General features: G+C 40.0%; 1 protein-coding gene across 3 annotated transcripts in view; it reads left to right on the top strand.

The window, feature by feature from the left end:
• tbc1d23 (TBC1 domain family, member 23) overlaps positions 1-13,333 on the top strand; it is an 81,468-nt gene extending 68,135 nt beyond the window's left edge. For 2 of the 3 annotated variants that reach the window (XM_070870221.1, XM_070870222.1), the window contains exons 13-19: positions 2,529-2,638; positions 4,097-4,239; positions 4,637-4,681; positions 8,009-8,097; positions 9,215-9,350; positions 10,031-10,225; positions 12,195-13,333. In XM_070870221.1, coding sequence (XP_070726322.1) covers positions 2,529-2,638; positions 4,097-4,239; positions 4,637-4,681; positions 8,009-8,097; positions 9,215-9,350; positions 10,031-10,225; positions 12,195-12,276 — 800 coding nt within the window. In that variant the 3' untranslated portion in view covers positions 12,277-13,333. The remainder of the gene's footprint in view (positions 1-2,528; positions 2,639-4,096; positions 4,240-4,636; positions 4,682-8,008; positions 8,098-9,214; positions 9,351-10,030; positions 10,226-12,194) is intronic. The other variant, XM_070870223.1, reaches the window with a different exon arrangement.
• Positions 13,334-15,084: the final 1,751 nt, after the last annotated feature.

Genomic DNA, 15,084 nt, shown 5'->3' on the forward strand with positions numbered 1-15,084 from the left:
TGCCCTGTCATAACATGGGGATGCTGAGGCTGGTCGTACTGCCCCTACCCGCTTTGGAATCAGTTAATTCAGCTGGGTTTGGATTGAACCTAGTCCTTCTTGGACTTGGCCATTTTGGGTGTCTCATTAGTTTTACGGTCTGTAAACACAAAAACATTTCAATTGGGGGGCGGTGCGGGTTGGGCTGGTGATTATCTATGTAACCCAAAAATCAGAGTCTATATTTAATGCCTTTGATTTCATGCCTTTATATAATTTGTTTAAATTGCAGTTAACTAAGGCTCCTACAAAATGAAGCTCTATCTTGTGTATATATAAGTTGATTATTCATGGCATTATATAATCCTCATCTGTTCCGATATATACACCGAGCTAGAAAACCTGCTTGGCTCTGATTTTAACTATTTTAAAGTCTATAAGACTAACAGACCACCTATAAATGAACAGAAAATTCACTTGTAGCAATTACAATGAATGCACTTCCCTTGTAAATCCTATCCCCAACTGCATTCTTGATTCCATACTGTCCTTCAGCTTTAAGGTTCAACTGATTTTGGCTGTAGTCCCTCTATGGTACTTTGTAAGGTGGCCATTTTTCTTCCAGATAATCTGAACAAGTGCTGTGGAGACGCCGTATTTCATATAATTGAGTGTGTATTGGTCAAAGCTAGGATTTAAATCAGGATCCCCATTAATGATAAGCTACTGCAGTAGGATTAAGAACATGTTATCTACAGTATTGGTATCTTTTCTATTGGTACTGTATAGATGAAAATAAGATTGAAAGTATATTTGCTATTATCAAATCTTATTTGTAATGCTTTTGTCGTGCTTGTTTTCTTTTTGTTTCCAACTAAATTCCTTTCAATTAATTACACCTTATGTTCATTTCAGTGATTGTTGGCTGGTGCCAACACCAATTTAAAAAAAAAAGGAAGAAAGTGCCCCCCTTTTAAAGGCACAACCAATAAACCGTAAATTAAACCTATTTTAAATTAAACTTAACCAATCAAATCAGAATTTTGTTTCCAAAGGTGATGAATCACTCCAGTCCTCTAGTGCCCACCCGCCGTGGAAGGCCTTAAGCGTACTGGTGATCACCTTATGCTCTATCTCCAGGGACACCCAGGCGCAAACGTAGCCGCAGAAGAGAGTCGGGCTGAATGACCCCCTCGGCTGCTTGCTGTCTGGACCTGTTAATGGCCACCTTGGCCAAGCTCAGGAGCATTCCAACAGAGAGGTCCTCCGATCTACCAGCTCCCCTCTGCACTGGGTGCCCAAAGATCAGGACTGTGGGACTGAAGTGCAACTTTCTATTAATTACAAGTTTGCAATAGCCTGTTTGATATATAAATTGGTTACATAATTAAATGAAATATAGAATTGATAAAATTGCACCATTTGTCAAATTTGTGTAATTTGTCAAAGGGTCATCATTATTATTGCAGATTATAGAATAAGGAAATGTAGTCATTAAACAGCAGTACAGTAGAACCTTGATTATCCATCATAATGGAGGGGAAAGCTATAGTGGATAATTGAAAGTTCCCCTTTACAGTTTGTTCATTTGTAGCTTTGACTAATACAAGTTTTATTAACCTAGTTGGGGAATTTCCCTCTGAAAAGAGGGAAGAACATTGGAGAATTAGTCAATTTGCATCACTTTCTTGCACGTATCACCATTATCGATCGATGTCAAGACATGGGTTGACTGCCTGCCTGTCTTTTTTTGGTGCATGATGTCTTGGGATCTGGAAGGGTGTAGGTGTGGATTGCAGAAAGCCAGTGGCCTGTTTTGTCTGTCTGCATATAACAGTCAAAATGTAATTCTTTTAATGAAGAAAGTATTTTACTTTTCGGCATAGCAAAACTTTTGCATTAGTTGAATTCCATTTATTTCATTGGAGTGTTTAATGCACTCTTTAGGAGATTTTGTTGGTTAATAGAGGTATAGAGTAATGCAGCTTTGAGATTAATTATAATACTTTTAAATCCCCAAGGTCTCCAAGGTCTTGTGCACTGTTTGTTTTGTAGAGCTCCCATCTGTAACGCATTGCAAGATCTGTAATGGTGTCTAAAATAAACTCCATTGATGAGATTTTCCCTCTGCAGTGCTCAATTCACTTTGATAAAATTGCTCTGTACTCAGTTAATTCTTTCAATAATCAACTTCCATGGCACAGTGTAGGTAGATTAACTTGAAAGCATTGTTTCTGTTAGTAATACATTTGTAATTAACTTGTAGCTACATCAAAATTGCTGTGTCTGTTGTAATGAATATTAGCCATGTAATTATATAATCACTTGGCATTGAAGAAACAATACTAATGTATCGAAATCTATGCTTACATTGATCAAAGAACTAACCAGGATTGATGAGTAGACTATACTTAATCTGACTGAATTTAAAGGTTGTTCTAGTGAATAGTGTTCTCTTTGTATTGAGATGAACGAAGACTATTATTGGAAGTAAGATTAGATGGTTTAGTTGATCATTTCCAGTATCTTTAAGCTGCCATGTTTTGCAGCATTGCAGCAGCACCTTGTAGACATAAATGTAGATGGGCCAGAAAATGGCTACGGTCACTGGATTGTTAGTACCTCTGGATCTCGCGGAAGTATCTCTTCCTCTGTTGATGTAAGTATATCTTCATTATTTCAATGTTTTGTTTAAAGTAAGAATATTGGTTAAGATTGTGAAACCTTATTGTACTATACTTAAGAGTGAATCCAGGCTTCAGTTAAAGTAAAGTATGACTTCTTGTGTAAACCCAGAGTTGATATAAAGTAGAAACTCCTTTTGGTTCACCGTTAGGTGTGTTGCATTGCGAGACTTGGAATCTGCCTATACAATGTTTCACTTCAATCTGTATCATGGGGATATGCCAGTATGCTATGTGTACCTGTCCAATTCAAAATAAATGTGAATGCTTTAAACTGTCCTTTCATAAAGGACTGATACTTCCTCAGCATCCTTTCATTAAAACTATTAGGGCCCGAAATTGGTTGACATACCGCCCGTACACCACCGACATACTGCCCAAAATTGCGAAATTCATCAAAAAATACCCACATACCGCCAGGCAGTATGCATACCGTCCGCCCATGCACACCGCTGACTTACCGCCCAAAATTGCAAAATTGATAGAAACATAGAAAATAGGTGCAGGAGTAGGCCATTCGGCCCTTCGAGCCTGCACCACCATTCAATATCATGGCTGATCATTCACCTCAGTACCCCTTTCCTGCTTTCTCTCCATACCCCTTGATCCCTTTAGCCGTAAGGACCATATCTAACTCCCTCTTGAATATATCCAATGAACTGGCATCAACAGCTCTCTGCGGTAGGGAATTCCACAGGCTAATAACTCTCTTGAGTGAAGAAGTTTCTCCTCATCTCATCTCAGCAGAAGAGTTGTTCCTGGGCCAAACTGGCACATCTTGTGGCTGGCACAGAGTGGATTTAGTGCATGCCTGGAAACATTGACTGTGCTCTCTGGTTGAGGGAAGGGTGAAGAATAAATGGAATTTGCATTTAATATAGTAAAACAATTTAATTGAGTTGGTGATGCTTTGGCCATGCACAATGAGCCTGTGTGGCAGCTTTCTAATGAAAATTGTTCTGTCTGTTAAATTTGTATCCGGCTTTATAGCCTCTTTTCTAAACTGATGCTTGTTTCACTGTGCATGTACAAATATCCATGGGCAAAATACTGAAGTTTAATTTCAGTTGCACATTTTCTGTTGACCATGTAAATTAAATACTTTGCTTTTCCAGAATAAATAAGTGTAATTTAAATGCTTTGTACTGCAGAAGATATGCTTGAATGTCAGTACTTTACTGTCTGAATTGTTTTCAAAATCTTACCTTGAAGTTTACTATTAAATTATAGTTAATGGCCAATAGCTTTGTAATTGTATATGTGTTGTAGACGAGAACTGTTTATTTCTACGTAACACTTTATTCTAGATATCTCAATAACTGCATGGATTTATTAACATGCTAAGAAATAGTAAAGCAAGCTGAGCAGAAAGTGTCACATTCTTGCTGTGTTTTGAGAATCCCACAATTGTGTTCTATTAAATGCTTTTGCAGGGCGAATCGCCAAATGGTTCAGGTGATGGAAGGGGAGTGAAGTCATTAGTCAACAAGATGACTTTTGCCCTTAAGTCCAAATCAGTGAATGTCAAAGAGAAAGTGATCAGTTTTATTGAGAATACATCTGCACCAGTTGAAAGGTAATGTAGAAGTACTGCAAAATTATATTTTATTCCAATAGAATGTTTCTGTACAGATCATAACAGTTTCTTCCTGCAGGAGGAATTTTAAAATCAGAAATACATTTAATTAAATTTCCAGTTATGTGGAATTTCAATTTAATGAAACATTTTCACTTTGAATTTGCACTGAGATAGAATTCATGTCTATCTATATACACAACAAAATACACACCACATGATTGCAGAATAAGTAAAACTTGATGAGATGTCTTTTGGAAGAAGGATTATTTATTTTTAATGAAATCTTCTGTTGTAGTTAAGCTTTCATTTCTAATTTTATTATTTTTTTTGTAGCTTTTCCTTTCCTTTTTGAAATTTATTGGTTTGTTCTGTTTTCTACCATTGATTAATATAGAATGACTTTTCAACTTCCTTGGCCAGAAAAAGTGAACCTAGATCGGTAAGGTGGTGTTCAGAATAGCTTGCCAACTTCTGGTCTGTGTACTTTCGCATGATGCGCAAGCACTTCCTACTTTGAATTACTGTTGCTTTGCTGTAGTATCTTAAGCCTTAAGCAACGTCTACTCATTTTAATTCCTACTTGGTTAGTCTAAATCCAAAATTACTAGTTTGTTACTGGTCTTTCATAATGGAACCATGCAGAGAAACTATAAAATGTGTGTATATGTACCATTTTTAGTTATATTTCTCCTTATCTGGCATTCTGGGAGTCTTGCACAGCACCTGGCTGAGATGTGCAGCCTGCTATTAGAAAGTTTCACCATTTGCATTGACAATATTGTGCTTTCGTTGCGTGGGTGTTCTGTACCTTTGGTAATTATATAATCAACCCTCAAAAACTATCGGTACTTTTTGTTAAAGATGTCTGCTAACTACCTTTTTCTTGAGTTTCCCAGATTAGCACTGCCTTACTGATATAGCTACTGGCTGATTCTTGATTATCCAAGCTTGTTAAAAGTAACCATTTGGTACTGAAAGATCCAAAGCACCACTCGGATCTATGAAGTGTTGATAGATATCCCCCCATGTTTTCTTCTCTACCGCAACACACCCCACCCCCTTACCGTCCCCTCTCTCCCATCCCCTCTCTCCCATCCCTCCGTCTCTCCCGATCCCCCCCCCCCCTCGCAGTCTCCTCCCCCCCCCTCGCAGTCTCCTCCCCCCCCCTCGCAGTCTCCTCCCCCCCCCTCGCAGTCGTCTCCCCCCCCCTCGCAGTCTCCTCCCCCCCCTCGCAGTCTCCTCCCCCCCCCTCGCCGTCTCCTCCCCCCCCCCTCGCCGTCTCCTCCCCCCCCCCTCGCCGTCTCCTCCCCCCCCCCTCGCCGTCTCCTCCCCCCCCCCTCGCCGTCTTCCCCCCCACCCCCTCGCCGTCCCCTCTCTCCTGTTCCCCCCCCCCCTCGCCGTCCCCTCTCTCCCATCCCTCCCTCTCTCCCGTTCCCTCCCCCACTCGCCATTCCCCCCTCGCCATTCTTCCCCCCACCCCTCGCGCCGTTCCCCCCCCTCCCCCCTCGCCGTCCTCTCTCTCCCGTCCCACCCTCGCCGTCCCCTCTCCCGTCCCCTCTCTCCCCCATTACCCCCCCCCCAGCCATCCTCTCTCTCCCATCCCCCTCCCCCCCCCCCAATCCTCTCCTACCGCCCCTTCGCTATCCTGTCCCCTCCCACCCCCTCCCTCGCTGTCCTCTCCCACGCCCCCCCCTCTCTCGCTGTCCTCTCCCACGCCCCCCCCTCTCTCATTGTCCTCTCCCACGCCCCCCACTCCTTCGCTGTCCTCTCCCACGTGCCCCCCCCTCGCCATCTCTCCCACGTGCCCCCCCTCGTCGTGCTCTCCCACCATTTCCCCCCCCCCCCCACGTCCCCGTCGTCGTCCTTTTCTCCTCCACCCCCCAACCCCTCCACTCCCATCCCCCACTCTCGCTGTCCTCATGAAAAGCACACTGTAGATGTAGCTGTAGTTTGGCGTTACACTTGCCATGAATACCCTGCTATTTGTTCAATCTACTACTTATCCAGTCACATGACCTATCCAGGATTCCTATGACTTTTGGTTGGAAAATTCCTGTGGGTCATTGGGTGTAAATTCAATTTTTAGATTTCCAGTGAAAATGGGACTTATCTAAATATCTGTAAAATTTTAAGCTTTGTATTAATGGTAAGCTGAAGTCTTATTGAAGTGTCAAAGTGTTCAGTTATTGTGGTCAAAAACATTGAAAGGTATTCTAGTTGTTTCACTGATGGCTGTTTTACATTCTGCTGCAATTTTGCACTTCGTTTCCGCCTCACTAACAAAAATGCTTTGAGTGTCTTGTAATTTTGTTAATACTCATTATTTACATACTATGCAAAATTTAATCCAAAACTGCTGCTTACATATTTGTCCAGCTTGCAGCTGTAATAAATTATGACTTTCTATATTTATAAATGTACACCTTTCTCCGGGGACTCTTTATTTTCAATTTTGTAAAACTGCAATCAAAAGTAGTGCACATCCAACCTGGCTCCTGCTGCTATCCCATCCCAACTCAAGTCTCCTGCTGTATTCCTGATCATTCCTTGCTCACTCACACCAAAGATTTTGTAGATAATCTGGTGTGCAGTTAATGAGAGGGCAGATAATATACATCATAGTTTTAGTCTATAGTCACACTGACATGGTGTGTGCGAGTGGCCTCAGACCAAATTCCGTCTCCCCAACCACTGAATCGATTCCTATGGAGTTTGTCGCTCTACCAGACATCCACCTTGTCTCGTTTTAGGGTTCAATGAACCGCACTATAATTCTGTTAGGTCAGTCTCTTAACTCAAAACGCTGGTCACATAGCTAATTATTTGCTATGGTTGCATGGACTTGTAATTCAGAGAGATGGTGTCACTTAGTCATTCTTTAACATAGGGAATGATCCATCCTGAGAGTGTGCTAACAAATGCAGATTTGAAATAAAATAAAATAAGACCATAAGAAATAGCAGCAGGAGTAGGCCCTACAGCCCCTCGAGCCTGCTCCGCCATTCAATAAGATCATGGCTGATCATCAACCTCAACTCTACTTTGCCACCCAATCTCCATATCCCTTGATTCCCCTAAAATCTACTATCTCAGTCTTGAATATATTCAGAGACTCAGCATCCACAGCCCTCTGGGGCAGAGAATTCCAAAGATTCAAAACCCTCTGAGTAAAGAAATTCCTCCTCATCTCTGTTCAAGTGGCTGGCCCCTTGTCCTGAGACTATGCCCCCTTGTTTGCTCAAGAGAAGGCAATTATATGAGCAGTTAACAATGAGTAAAATTGTCTTATTGAAAAAATAATTGTTTATAAAGCTGTGGTGCGTAAGGAAGCCCTAATATATTTTCCAACAACCAATCGAGAAATGTGCAAGCTTCCCCCACTTCCACCCCTCCGTGTATCCCCTCTGACTCACTCACACTGGTAAAAATGAGAAACAATCTTAAAATCCTGGAGCCTGCAACTAAAGAGCACCTTCCAATTTGCAAAGTTCCCTGACCAAACAATTAAATGCTGAATGACCTCGGCCTCTGTTTTTTTAACAGCTTGACTTTGTAGCCATAAAAATTTGTTCGGTAATTTTAATTCTAACCTTTACAATGCCTAGTGTATTCACAGAAGATTGTGTTTTTCAATATGCAGGAAAAGTTGAAGAAATTTGACTGATTTTATTCATTTGAATGTTCTAATACAAGGCACATAACCATTCGTCCTGAAGTTGCATTTTTTGGTTTTAATTATTGACCACTGTTATTTGTCCTCACTCAGGCATGTGAGCAGCAGTGACAGGGTGGGAAAACCCTATCGTGGAGTAAAGCCTGTCTTCAGTATTGGAGATGAAGAGGAGTATGATACAGGTAATTACATTTAGCTCTCCAGTTAATACTGGGTCTCCCAACTGCGTTAATAAATTAATTGTCCTCCTTTTACAATTTTGAGTATAAACTGTAAGAATATTTGATTAAAGTAATTTTCTCCCCTCGCCTCTCCTAAAGACTCTGGCTGTGCCTTGGCTATAGCCCTATTAGCAACAGCACCCTTCAGGTAACTCGGACAAGTGGACATTCTTCATGTATGAGCAAGACAGTGAGTGCTGGCACGCTGTTTGTTGAGAGCATTATAGCTGGGTATGATCCTATATCCCCTTTTCCAATGGAGGTGAGGGCACACGGGACAGAAATTGGGAGCAGGAACTTTTTTTTTCGCCTTCCTATCCCATGGACACTGAAACCAGTGGTAACATCCCAACTGCTGTCTCATGAGATTAGCTAACTCAAAGCAGATCAGGGATTAAAATGCCACTTTCTGGTCTTTATGGCTTAGTACCACACTGTGTGGTGTTTTATAGATTAAGCCATTTTAATTTTTTAAGTCATCTCATTTTCATATGTTGAGAACAATTACAAATGGTATCTTCCAGTTTAGAAATAAATAAGCTAGATGGGATTATGAAATCCTTCTCTCCCTCCTCGTCCATTTCACTGTAACGGTACTTGCTTGGGCCATGCATCTCCAGTAGCTGAGAGGACACGGGTTCCAAGACCATTTCCACTTTCTCTGTGATGCAACTGAGATTGAAAACTTTGCCAGCAAGGTAGTGAGGAGAGTTTCAAGCCTATCTTCGATGAACTCCACAAAACTGGTTTTAGTTTAGTGACTCGCCTCCTGTTTTATTCTTCATAGCAAACCATACCAAATTGAAGATTTTGGTTGTTTGACATATATCAAACTCATTTTCTTGTGTTCTAATCGTCCTGCACTACTGTTTCACATTTGGGTATCTCTGAAAGCAATCCTAACATATGTGCTAATGTCCATTTAAAAAATCTCTAATAAATTACTGGAGTAGAAATAACTTAGTCTTAACTTAGAAATTCTAAGTCTTTACTTAGAAATATTGTAATGTTTATTTATATACTTTATGGTTTCTGGTTCATTCATTGTTAGATTTTTCTATCCATTTTATTTTAACAGATGAAATTGACAGTTCTTCCATGTCCGATGATGATCGGAAAGAGATGGTGAATATTCAGACATGGGTGAACAAGCCTGACATTAAACACCACTTTCCATGTAATGAAGTCAAAGAGACGGGGCACATGTTTCCAAGGTGTGCTATGATTGATGTACTAGTTCAGTTGTATTTTAGGTGCTTTGAAATGGCATATAACTACATCAAAATACATCCATCTTTTTTTAAGAGGTTTAAAATGTCTACATTCATAAAAGGTTTGTTGCCTTAGACTTCAGTCTGAATTTAACTATTCCCAATATAGAAAAATTGGTTTGAACTCTTGATTATTAAGTTATTCAATATGAAGTCTAGGGTGCCTTTTTTAAAAAAGAGCTTTGAATCGGTTCCATGACATTGGTCAAGTTATTTGGCAAACTGTCTCTCATTCATGCTCAAATCTCACTGTCATTATCAGTTGCTCTGCAGATCCTGGTCCCAGGAATCTGGAGGGTGTCATTAATATCGATATGTAGTATGGTTGCTGACTAGCGTCAGTAACATCACAGTGATCCTGTATGGTGAATTCATTTAGTTCGGAGCCTCATGTCAAGCATAGACCTGTTGGGCTGAATGGCCTGTTTCTGTGCTGTAAAATTCTATGTAATCATTTTTACTCATTGTATGCTAACCAATCTGTTTTGGAATAGACTGCCAGTACACAAGCTTGTTTCTTGAAATATCTCCACTATGTTGTAAATCATTATTCACAGGTAATAAAAATAGATTGATTGCTATGAAAATTGCAGCTTAATTTCTTTCTTGTTTTGTTTTTTTAGTCAGCTTCTGGTAACAGCAACCCACATGTACTGTTTGCGAGAAATTCCATCTCGGAAAGGATTTGCTTACATTCAGTCACGGCAGGCCTTGACATCTATGGTAAAAATTACATCTAAAAAGAAGCACCCAGAGCTAATTACATTTAAATTTGGAAACAGTAATGCCTCACCAGTAGAGATTTTGGCCGTGGAAAGGTAAGATTATAAATTCACTTTGAGTTTAAACGTGTAAGAGATGTGATGCCAAGTAAAAATGTTTAATAGAGATTTTTATTTAATGTAGGAAATGAGCCATTTTTGCTGAAATATTGTGTATGCTTTTTGTTTACATGGACCTTAACTAATTCAACTTGGTTGCCCCCATTCGAGTTTTACTACCTTATGCATTCTCCACTAGATGGTGCATTGAAAATTAGATCAAGGGAGGGGTCAGGACAAAATTAAACTTGTCCACAGAAATTATGGTAAAATAATAACTGTAAAACTAAGAATATATAAAGAAAACCAGGTAACCAAACCAAGGAACACCGTACTTCTGAGTTAATGAGGACAACAACTTTTATTTATATAGCGCCTTTAACGTAGTAAAATGACCTAGGGTGCTTCACAGCAGTGTTAGAAGACAAAATAGATCAATTTGACACCGAGCCACATAAGAAGAAATTATGGCAGATGACCAAAAGCTTGGTCAAAGAGGTAGGTTTTAAGGAGTGCCTTAAAGGAGGAAAGAGAGGTCGAGTGGCAGGGAGGGAGTTCCAGAGCTTAGGGCCCAGGCTTCATATAACACATACAGCTTCACTTTATACTTATATCTCAATAGAGATCTGCTGTGGCATTGCTCACAGCAAGCTGGAGAATCGGCTGTTTTGTAATAATAGGGGGCGTGCACCATGTGCAGGATCACATCAGGGTCACTGTCATACTATGACTGAATAAGTCAAATTCCATTTTTACTAATTCATATTCTGAAATTTTTACCAGTGTTCTGGGGATTGAATTTGACAACACTGTACATTATTCTGAAAATTAAATCGGTGGCCTTTTTATATATTTTTTTTCCTTAACCCACGTATTTAATTTTTAGCTCTTAAACTTTGCTAGCACTGGAAATGGTCCTGGATTTGATGGAACTGGGGTGGGGGAGGGTGGTTGTGGGGTTTGGCTCATTGACAGATTCTTGATATCTGTCAACAGTGAGGAGAAGATGAGGGCATGGGCCTGATGGCACTGTTTGGAGCTGGAAGTCCCAGGTCTGGTAGCAATAGTTTGTAACTTTCTAAGACATTGTTGTCCAATAGAAATCGGTGACTAGCCACAGGTGTGGCTATGGCAACACCGCTTTAGCTGCATGCATTAATTTTAGTACAAAACGCCTTAAATACAGGTTAAAGTAAGCCATGTGAATCTTAGTATAAATATCACATGCCCAATTGTGTCGATTACTCATTTTTTATTTACTGATAAGAAATGCAGCTAGCCACTCCCAATTATTCACATGTGGCTAGTAGCTAATTATTGGATAATACCATTCTGAGATAGGCAAACATTAAATTTGGTGTTTCGTGATTGGTTCTTGGAAGTGTCTGTGTCTTTTCTCCCCTATCTTTCTAAGTCTCACGTGTCAGTAATTAGAATGCTTGTTATTTTTCAAACAGTGTGATAGAGGCTTCCTTAAACTGCTTCCCACCCCTTTGATTCTTCTCTACCCCACTCTGCAGATTCAATCAAGTTTTAAAAAAAACATTTCCACCAAACTCTGGAATGATCTTGTATTTTTTGTAGTTGCCAAACTGTTTTCAGCACCCTATGTTCTGCACATGTTTGAGTATGGTGAAGATGGCAGCATTTGGAAGAGCTTGACTAATTTATTATCTGATGGATTATAGAGAGGAAAGCATTTTATAGATGAACACTTGAGGAAAAGGGCTGTTTCACCTTTTGGATGTTTCCTTTAATCAGTGAATGTAGTGTGAGATAGCATACTAGTTTTAATATACATGTACCTGTACTAGCAACGGTCAGAGAAACAAAATGGGTCATTAGTCTGATTTTCAAACATGGTATTGTAAATGACATTACCTCTAAATTCTGAATAACTGAATTGTTTGTTGGTGGCAAGTAGTCTGTCCGATACTTGTGATTTACTTTAAATATTTTTCGGCAGATATTTGATACCAAATGCAGGAGATGCCACTAAAGCCATAAAACAGCAGATCATGAAAGTCCTTGATGCACTAGAAAGCTGATGAACAGAAGACTCGAGATGTTGCCTTCAAAACGAGAGAGACTGAGAACCGATGAGGTGGAGGATATCTCCCTTTGGATGATTAACCTACCGGTAATTCTGTTTCTGGCAGTGGAACATCTGGGGCTCGACTCAAAACTGATACAGATTTGTAGGTATTGCATTAAACCTTTGTTATTTGGTACACAGCAAACTTACATACAGCCTATATCTGAGAATTTGAACTCTTTTTGAGAACTGCGCTCCTAAAAGTTAGACTTGTTGAAGGCAAAATGTTCAATCTGTTTGAATATTATTAACTTATAATTGTTGATATTTGTTTTTTTTCCAAATAGTTTGATATATTTCCTTAATGGCTAACATTTTCCGCATAGATTTAATAATCACTGTATAGATGTAACAGACTTCACCTTGTTTTTGTTTAAGCACCTTAATTTGAAAAAATCTTTTAATACAGTACAAAGGGACTCAAATTATTTTCACCAGGCTTTTAGCATCAATATGCACTTGTAAAGGGCGTATTCAATTCATGCTTTCATTGAAGTTCTATCCCTCTATGAAATTCCTGATGCGACCTCTACTTTGTGCCTATTTCTGTCAGTAATTTTCAGTAAATGTAAACAACTTTGTGTTACTGTATGCCACTTACTGCTGTTTATAAAACACAGCTGTAAATAAACTGGAAGAACAATCTTAATTTTAGCAATTGTTTGTCACTTAAAACTGTGTGCAGTGTAACATAACATTTTACATGTTAAAAGGGTAATGTCAGGAATTTCTGGTTTACAAACCATTGCCATTTCAGAGTATTAAACACTGACTTAACTACAGTATTTAACAATAAATGTGTTTTGGATAAGTTTAACATGGGATCTCCAGAGGAAATTTGTTAAGAATCTTGTTAATTGAATGGTATGGCTATCCTTCCCCGTTAAAATTGTTTAGCCGCGAGGGATACATGTGCACTGGCTCCAGCCTTCCTGCATGCCACAATTATAAACATCCTTTTGTTATCCATAGAGTCTGTATTTTTAATAAAACCAACTTGATCCTCTTCATTTTTTTCTTGTCTTGAGTTGAGATTTTGCGAGAACTCTAATCTGTTCAATGAGAAATTAATCTGTAATCAATTACCTTAGTTGTTTGTAATTCTGTAGTTACAGCACTGTAGACTTAATGGGGGGGGGGGGGAAATTGCAGTCGGAGGCTTCCTACGGGCGAATACCTCCAACCGAAAAATTTTTAACGAAAATATTCGGTGGTCCTGGAGGAACATAGAATTGCGCTTGAAGGCCTAGTTTCGCAGTTTGAGAAAATGTAAACTGCTTCATTAATGAAGCAGCCTATGCAGGATCTGGATAACACCACAACATTCATATCACAAGTGCCAGTTAATGAATAACTTGAATAAGAGAAAGCCCAGCCATCTCCCCCTTGACTTTTAATTACATCACCATCGACGAATCCATCAACATCTTGCGATCACCATTGACCAGAGGTTGAACTGGACCTGCAATAGCAACACTGCTTACAAGAGTAAGGCATATGCTAGGCCCTCCAATACAAATGGGCCAATTCCTTCCCTTTCAAAGCATATCCATCATACACGAGACTCAATTCAGGAGTCTAATGGAATACTCTACTTGCATGGATGAGTGCAGCTGGACACTATGCAGGACAATGCAGTTATCTTGACTGGCACCCATGCCACTGGGCTCAGTATCCAACCCATCCTTCACCAGTGCACTATGGCTGGAGTATGTACAATCTACAGGATGCACTACAGCAACTCACCAAGATTAATTACTTCAATAGTATCTCCCTTCCTACCACTAAGCAAAAGCAGCAATATTAAGGCGGCCAAGTGTCTGTGGAAGCACTTGTGCCTCAGTCAGCCGGATGTAGGTTCAACCCCCCTTCAAAGGCTCAAATTTATAATCTAGATCGAGCAGGAGAGTCCTCAGTGATCTGCCTAATTTACTCCGCCTCATTTACTCAACTAACATTGCCAAAAAAAAATAATGTTCATGGAAATTGAGCATAATCTTTGTACTGAATCCCCTCTCGAATGTAATTTGGTCCTTTTAATTGATGCACCTGCCCTGTTAAAACCTTACAAAACTCCATTGGGGTGGCTTGACCCATCCACCTCCACGGAGGTGTGTGGGGGACCTGACCCATCCACCTCCATGGCACGAACCTGGTATTGCAGTACTTCCAGGAACGGTGCAGTGGCTCTAGGCCTTTTGGCTAAGAGCATTGGCGCAGAGTGATCCTTGGCGTGTGCAAGGTGACCTCTGGCGTTTGTGATTTGACAAAGAATTGGAACGATTGACTACGAATTTTTAAAAAAACTCCATTCCTCGTCACGTTAGAGAGCTGCAGGTGCTGATGAACAGCCCACAATAATGGGATTACCTAAAGTTGTCTTGTCATCTCTTATCATCCATAGCCTAGAGGTCAGACATGTATCCTATTTTTTAAAATTGTCAATAATCGCTGGGTGATGTCAGCAATTATCAGGATCTTATGGTCTGTATCCTTTTATAACAATTAGCTGCTGAATGAACCAGCTACAGAAAATCTTGTCTTGCAGTGTGTTCATAATCTCCCTCAGTACTTTTCTTCACTCCCCATAAATGTCACTTCTGCTCCAAATGTATTTTAACCCCTGCAAGTATTGTATCACCCTTGTTTAACTACTCTTTAGCTATCCATGTGTATACTTGCCAGTAGGAAGCTTCCTGAGTTTTGAAATATTCATCAGTTCCACCACCCTTTCAGGCTGTATGAAAAAGTTTCAACTTGT

This window comes from Pristiophorus japonicus, unplaced genomic scaffold (assembly GCF_044704955.1).
Source record: "Pristiophorus japonicus isolate sPriJap1 unplaced genomic scaffold, sPriJap1.hap1 HAP1_SCAFFOLD_1194, whole genome shotgun sequence".
Lineage (NCBI taxonomy): Eukaryota > Metazoa > Chordata > Chondrichthyes > Pristiophoridae > Pristiophorus > Pristiophorus japonicus.